This window comes from Dermochelys coriacea, chromosome 4 (genome assembly GCF_009764565.3).
Source record: "Dermochelys coriacea isolate rDerCor1 chromosome 4, rDerCor1.pri.v4, whole genome shotgun sequence".
NCBI lineage: Eukaryota > Metazoa > Chordata > Testudines > Dermochelyidae > Dermochelys > Dermochelys coriacea.
In genome coordinates this window covers 145,444,436-145,451,976 of record NC_050071.1, presented here as the reverse complement: position 1 = coordinate 145,451,976, position 7,541 = coordinate 145,444,436, and the positions used below count along the sequence as shown (strand labels likewise).

General features: G+C 65.7%; 1 protein-coding gene across 1 annotated transcript; it reads left to right on the top strand.

Moving 5' to 3' along the window:
* Window positions 1-200: 200 nt before the first annotated feature.
* TTC31 (tetratricopeptide repeat domain 31) lies at window positions 201-7,020 on the top strand (the record flags this gene model as incomplete). Its single annotated transcript, XM_038400557.2, has 10 exons — window positions 201-312; window positions 725-815; window positions 1,222-1,363; window positions 1,690-1,794; window positions 2,285-2,372; window positions 2,742-2,934; window positions 3,346-3,420; window positions 3,961-4,063; window positions 4,726-4,835; window positions 5,296-7,020. Coding segments are annotated over 10 exons (1,152 nt in total), but the record flags the coding sequence as incomplete, so codon positions are not given.
* Window positions 7,021-7,541: the final 521 nt, after the last annotated feature.

The following is a 7,541-nucleotide window of genomic DNA, read 5'->3' as shown; positions in this document are numbered from 1 at the left end:
ATCTCTGGCAGCGCTAGGACGGGTGACTCAGACCCGGGGGAGCGTGTGCTGCTGGGACGGTGTAACTGTCCCTGCTCTTGCCAGGGGCTGAATTCCCACGTGGTCTGTGCCCAGCACCAGCCTGTCTGCTAGGCGGCTCAGGCGGGCCTGGGTTCCCAGGCTGCCCCTTGGCTCCTGCCAGGGCTCGGGGGCGATGAGCCCCGCTGTCCTGGCCCAGGCAGCCCAGCCCTCACCATGTTACTTGGCCCCCTGTGCAGGTGCCGAGGTCCGGGCAGGACGGGAGGGGAGTGGATCCCAGCACAGTGCTAGCAGGTCAGTGTCCCCCGCCCCCCACAGGCTCGGCCTTCCCACATCAGGCAGAAGGGGTCTGGGGCCGCGGGGCCAGACAAGTGGCCACGCCTTCCTTGTGCCAACCTGGCTCCGCCCTGCTCACTCCTGATGCGCAGCCCCCCCCAGGTCTGCTGGTGCCCCTCAGTCCTGACCCGCAGCCCCTGATAGCCCAGCCCTGAGCAGGCACAGACCTTCATAGGGCCCTTTGCTTCCCAGCCTCGTTTCCCTCCCTCTGGCCCATTCTCTGCTGCATCCCGCTTGTCCTGTGGTGAGTGATCTCCGTGTAGGTGGCAGGCATGGGCACCTGAGCCAGCCCCGCCCTGGAGGCCTGCCTAGGCTGCACTGGGTTCAGTCATGCAGTGCCTGTCTTGGTGACCCTGTTTTCTCCCTGCAGGCTATGGGAACGAGGCGGCAAAGCGGGGCTGCTTCCAGGACGCAGTGTTCTTCTTCACTGAGGCTGTCAAGCTCAACCCTCGGGAGCACAGGTAGGAGCGCTGGACAGGGCTCGGGGTGGGGGGTGCTCTCTGGGCCAGGGGGCAGACTGTTTCTCTCTCAGGGTGGGGGGCTGGGGGAGTGTTTCTCTCGGGGGGGTGCTCTTTGGGGCAGGGTTGGGGGAAGTGTTTCTCATTGGGAGGGGTGGAGGGTTCTCCATGCTAGAGGCGTGGCTGGTAGCCCGTGCAGCCCCCTCCTAGCCCTGGCTCTGTATCCCCAGCCCCTCTATGCCTGCATGGTCTGCTGGAGCCTCAGCCCCACACAGGCCCAGCGCTGCCGGGCGCTTTGGGGCAGGAACGGGCAGCAGGATTTGGCCCAGTGCTGCTGGGCGCTTTGGGGCTGGGGCAGGAGTGGGCAGCCAGCCTTGGCCCAGGCTCGCTGACCGCGCTTTCCCTGCAGGCTCTTCGGGAACCGCTCGTACTGCTATGAGAGGATGCAGCAGTATGACAAGGCCCTGCGTGACGCCCACGTGGCCTTGAGCCTCCTACCAGGCTGGCCCAAAGGCTTTTTCCGCAAGGGCAAGGCCCTCATGGGGCTGAAGGTACCTGGGTGTGGGGGGTGGGCGCCAGGGCTTGAATCCCGGCCTGGCCCTACTGATCGGAGAGATGGGGGGCCCTCTGGGCGAGCAGCTCATGGGAGTGGGAGCCAGGTCTAAGTGGGGTAAGTGAGATGGGGGAGGAGGCCACCTACCCTGGCCCCTGGGGTGCAGGTGGGATGGGGGAGGTGCCAGGCTCAGGGGAAGGGGACAGGTGCCTGGCCCTGTGGGGCAGGGGAGAGCCTGGCCCTGGTAGTGGGGATGAGGGGGAGTGGGGAGGCGCTGGGCCTGGTAGGGGGTGGCAGTGAGTGACTCTACCTGACTCTCTCCAGCGCTACGCTGAGGCCAAAAGCACCTTCTTGGAGCTGCTGCAGCTGGACAGCTCCCATGCCGACGCAGCTGCCCAGCTGGAAGTCTGCCGGGTGCAGCTCATCCTGGTGAGTGTCCCTGCTGTCTACACGGGGGTGGGGACAGGCCCTCCAGCCGTGGGCACAGCGCGGCCTGAGCGATTGTGGGATGGGCTGGCTAGCTTGGGCCCCGTGGGACCCACCCCTGCAGGGGACAGTGTGTGGGGCAGGAATAGTCTTTGCCTGCTAGGCAGTAGGGAATCCCCTGCGGGCTGGGACATTGCTGGGGGCCCGGCTCATCTCTGGGAGGATCACCCCTCCCAGGCTGGGGGCTCTGGCTGGGACAGGCGGCCCTGCAGCCCCCTCCCTCCTCTCGGCTGCGTGTGCTCTGAGCCCCTGCGGTGGTCTGGCAAGGCTGGGAAACTTTGCCAGGGGCCTCTCCCTGCGGGGACCACCCTGGGTTGATTTGATGTGCAGGTGCCCAGATACCAGGGTGATGGTCAGCAGGATCAGAGCCCTAGCTCACTAGCTGGGGGAAGGTGAGTGGGGCTGGGCCACTGACCTGCTCCCCTCCTGACAGGAGAATGGCTTCAGCAGCTTTAGCGGTGAGAGGAGCCTGCTGGTGGAGCCGTCGCTGGGAGCCACAGAGTCCCAGCCGGCAGGGCCTGGTAAGGGCACAGGGGCGTGGGGGCCGTTGAGTGTGGAGCTCCGCTTCCCTGCGGAGACCTGGCTTGGGCCCAGTCTTCCTCGGGGAACCAGTAAGTGTTGGGAGCGGGCAGGTTGCGAGTCGGGAGTGAGGGGCACTGGCAGAGTGGTGTGGGGGTGGGATAGCAGGGGGCTGCGGGTCAGGCTTGAGGGGCAGCTCGGGGTTGAACTGCCAGTCCCCCAGCCCTCAGTTTGCCTTTCTGCAGTGTCCCCACTGTGGGGGCCGAGTCTTCTGTGCAGCTCCTGAGCAGCCTCCCGCTTGTCCCTGCCTCTGGCCAAATGGCGCTGTGCCTGCAGCGCGGGGGTGTGCTAAGCCCTGCCTGTCCCCCCAGGTGAGCAGGCCAGGAGCTGGTCCCTGGGCAGCAGTGGTTACGCCGAGGGGGACGAGGATGGGGAGAGCGGGTTTGTGACCATCACTAACTCGCGGAGCCGAGGGAAAGGCCCAGCCCAGCAGGGGTTCCGGGCCAGCAGCAGGGAGACCCCAGCTCGCACCAGACACCCTGTAGCCCCTGTGCATCAGGCCAGGTAATGGGGCACCTGGGAAATGGGCTGTGGGAGGAAACAGGCTAGTATCCTGGGTCATCTCTGGCTATGCTTGAGGAGGAATCCGGGCCCTGGGCAGAAAGCTTGCTAGGCCTGGGGGCGGTGCAGGTGCTGGGCCCTGAGCAGAGAGCCAGGTGGGCCTGGGGGTGTTAGGAGGGGGCAGAAGCTGGATCCAGGGGGCGGGGCGGACTCTGGGACTGGGGCGGGAGCCTGAGGGTATAGTGGAGGAGCAGGTGTTGGGCCTGGAGGTGGGGAAGGGCAGGTGCTGGGCCTGGGGGTGCTGCAGGGGGAGTGGGCGGTGGGGTGCGGGCGGTACTCTTGTTGGCTCGCTGGCTCCTCTTGCCCGGGGTGAGGCTGGCGGGCGGGTGACCCCCTGCTGTGTGCCTTTGGCAGGGAGTGGTACGCTGTGTGGGTCGGGAACGTCACCCCCAGGATCACCCAGAAGTTGCTGCGCAGCTATTTTGAGGCGTGAGTGATTCTCCTCCCCTCTCCCCCTCCCATCCCCCAAGCGGTCTGGGGCAGAGCTGGGGTGGAGCCTGGGCCCTTAGGCATAAACCCTGCCCTGTTGCTTTGTGTCTCCTGCCAGCCCATCCCTCCCCCGCTGGGGCTGTCTTGACCCCTGGCCCCGCCCCTACGCTGGTGCCCCTCCAGGCCCTGCCCCCCATTCTGCTGGTGCTCCCCACATTGCCTTGGCTAGCAAGCACCACATGCCCAGAGTTGCCACAGGGCCCGCCTGGGGCCTGCCCAGTCAAAGGAGTGCAGCCTTCCGGGCCACAGCCTCTCGCCTCTGGCTGCACCTTCCTGCCGCGTGGGGCCGGGGAGCCGTGCCTGTCTTGAGGCCCGCGTCAGCCTGCCCTCCCTGGAGTAACCCGGCCGACCCAGGGCCCTCTCGCTGGCTCTATCTCCCTGCTGCCGACACAAGAGTCCCTGGTGTGCCTAGAGAGCCTAGGGCTGGTGCCGGTGGGGGCTGCGCAGGGGCAGCAGGGCTGAGTCCACTCTGCCCGGCAGGTTCGGGCCCATCCACTCGGTGCGGATGCTCCCGGAGAAGTACTGCGCCTTCATCAACTACACCAAGAAGGAGGCAGCGGAGGTGGCCTACACAGCCCTGCAGGTCAGGCCAGGCCTGGGGAGAGGGTCGGGGCCACTGGCTCATGTGGCTTGGCAGAGGCTGCTCTGGGCTGGCAGGCCACACCGATGCCAGCCATCCATGCAGCCGGGTGGGCAGCAGGCAGGACTGGTCATGGCAGGCTCTCAGCTGTCCTAGGGCCGGGCCTGCTGTGCCCAGGGGGAGCCGCCCTTCTCCTGGCCCACTCGTCCTGCCGCCCGAAGGCTCGTCTGGGGCTCTCCCCCATGGAGACAGAGCCCTGCTTGGGTTCTGTCGTTCCCCCACTCCTGCCCCCGGCACACACTCTGCTTGGAGACTTGCCCCAGTCAGTGCCTGGTGCTGAGCCCAGCTCTGGATGAGCTGAGCCCGCTCCTCACTCGGCTTGAGCCAACCCTCCCTGCCCCGCGCTCATGCTGGGCCATCCGCACAGAGCCTGTGCTGGCAGCACCCGCTTGGTGATACCAGCCTGGGTTTGTCTGCCCTGCCTGCGGCCTCTCTCTCAGGCCCCTCCTGCCCCACAGCCCGGGGCCTCCGTCTTCTCCTAGAACCCTGCCTTGCTGGAGTGTCTCCTGCTGTGCCATGGTGCCCTCCCTGCACTGCTCCTTGGCAGCACTGCCAGCGCCCCGCCCCACGGGGTGACCTGTGCTTACCGGCCCCTTTCTCCCCAGGGGGCTGAAGTGGAAGGAACCAAGTTTGTGCTGCAGCTGAAGCACCCTGACCATGCCACTCCGGCCCCTGGTAGGGCTGGCCCTGGCAACGCCCTGCGGCCTGTGGGGAGGTAGGTGCTGCCCTTGGGAATGGGAATGCTGGGGCCTGCAGTGGGGCATGGGTGGGCAGGGGCCCGCTGGGCTGCCTGCAGTGCCCCCCGCTCTGGGCCTGCTGGGTCATGGAGCTGGGCAGCCGAAGCGAGGCTGTCCTAAGGCCTGAGGAGTTGGGCCCAGGCTGGTGCCCCGCGGAAGGGTCTGCCCAGCGCCCCTCCAGGTGCCCTGGCCCTGCTTGGCTCTGGCTCAGAGGATCCCCCCCACCCCTCCAGTGCCAGCCTGGATTATTTCCCCAGTGGGGTTCTTGGGATGCTCCTTTGGAGCCGTGGCCTGTTACTGCCTTGGCATGATGCCATCACCGGTGGCATCCCAGCCCAGGGTCTGCCGATGGCAGGGCTGGAGCTCTGGGCTGTGCATGTATGCGGGATGGGCTGATGAGGCGTGTGCAGGCTCTGGATCCTCTGTGTGTGCCCACAGGGAGCCGGTGCGAGTGCCCCCCACCCTGGAGTGCCATTTCTGGCGGAACGCCGGCTGCAGCTACGGGGCCGACTGCCGTTTCCGCCACCTGCCCCAGAGCAAGGGGCTGGACAAGAAGCTGGCTCAGCACTAGGGCCCTGCCCTGGCCCTGTCATTGCAGGGGTCTGGAGGCCAGATGTCCCCAGGCTGACAGCTGGCTCCTGCCTGGCCATGCTGCCTCGTGGGCACAGAGTGACTGGATGGTCACCGTGCTGGGCCTTCCCGGGGCCCCTCCAGCTGCTGCCTGTTGCCTACCTGTGGCCCAGCGCCAGCCAGTGGGCATCACCCCCCCGGGGTAGGACTGGACTCGCTCCTATGTGGATGGGGTCCCTGGATGGCTGTGCTGTGGGTTCCCCTTCCTTAGGAAGGAGCCATGCAAGCTGGGTGGGGCAGCCGTCCCAGGAGCTGCCTTGGGGTTGGTTGGCCTGGAGGGAATTGCTAGGCCTCTACTGGCGGGGGGGCTGGAATTCAGGGCCCTGCCCATGGCCCAGTGTGGGCACTGTGCCCCACACCTATGGGGGCACTGTGCCCCACACCTATGGGGGCACTGTGCCCCACACCTATGGGGGCACTGTGCCCCACACCTATGGGGGCACTGGAGCTGGCTGCCAACCCTTTTGCCTTATTATGGAGGGAGGTCTATGGGGACTACAACTCCCAGCATGCTGTGGAACCATGCTGTTGGGATGAAGGGCATCGTGGCATGATGGGAGTTGTAGTCTCCACCCCCAGGCTGCTCTTCCATGGCTATTTCATACCAAAAATTGTCCCGGGGCAGGTTCCTCCGTCAGCCATGCTTTCTCCTTCCTGCCTTCTGATTGGCTGAGCCCTGGGTCTGTTACACTGACTCTGCCCTGCTAGGGCCTGTCTGTGTGGCGATGGTTTGCTCCCTCTGAAGCACTGGGCACTGACCCCTGCTGGCAGACAGGACACTGGGCTAGATGGACCATTGGCCTGACCCAGTCTGGCCGTTCTTCTGTAGCTCTTTGTGTGGGGGCTGGCTGGGTGGGGAGCATGGCCCAGGGTCAGGGTTGGGCTGTGGCCCCAGTCTATAGAGCTGCCCCCGGTTCCACTTGGGCTTTTAACATTGTCCCTTTGTTTTTGAAACATCTCTCTGCCCTTGGGGCTAACCTATGCCACCCCATACAGAGCCCCACAGGCCTGGGCCAGCCCCTTGCTCCCCTGCCATGTGGCGCTCTCGGCACCAGGCAGGCTGGTCCCAGGTCCTCTTTTGTTCATGTGCAGCGATACCCCTGGGGCTCTCTGCCCTAGTGCCGGCTCCATTCTTTGGCTCTGGCCCAGTTTGGCTGCTTTCTGCCTCACCTGTCTCCTACAGCCCTGAGTGCAAAGCCAGCTGGGTACCAGGGAGCTGCCTTGCCCTGCTGACCACAGAGACCAGCTGGCTGCTCTGGGCAGGTGCCGGGCTGTGGGTGGCTGAGGGGCCAGGATCTGCCTGGGGGCGACGATGTAAATTGACCTGTTACGGCCCTGAGAGCGCCCAGCCTGTGCGTTCAGTGGGTGGGCCTTGCTCCCGGGCTGTGAGGCGGGGAGCTGCTGCCCTGCCACAGGCTCTTCCCCCGGGCAGCCCCGGATTTGCAGTGTGTGCGGCGCCCAATGGGAATTTGTTCAGGGATTTGTACCTGCATGGGGATTTACAGATTGTTCTTAATAAAACTCATTAAAGAACCCACCTTCTCCCTTCTGCCTTCCCACTCGGGCCCTGCTGGCTTCCCCCACCGTAGCCCCCCAGTTCTCTCCCACGTCTGTGAGCGTGTGGAGCAGCCCCGGGCACTGTGTGGGTTGCGCCAGCAGGTGGCGCTGTTCTCCATGGCCTGCATGGCAGGGCCATGCCTGTTCCTGGGGGAGCTGGTGCAGCCTGGCCCGGCTGGCTGCATCTCCTGTGCTCGTGGTGGAGGGGGGTGCGGGCTCCCAGCAGGGTGCAGCCGGCACAGGGGACCGTGGTGCCCCCCTGGCCATGGTAAAGTGAAAAGGGACAAAAATAGGCTGGAACGGCCTCTCTGTGCTCTGAACACATTTTCCCAGACGTGGTGGGGACTGGGTGCTCTCCTCTTCCCCAATCCTGACCCCAGAGCTCCAGTGTGGGGGTAGGGCCATTTAATGCTTCTGGTGCTATCTGCAGGCGCTGCCCACCGTGGGGACGTGCGTTTGCCACCCTGTCCGTATCTGGAGGATGAGCGGGACAAGGA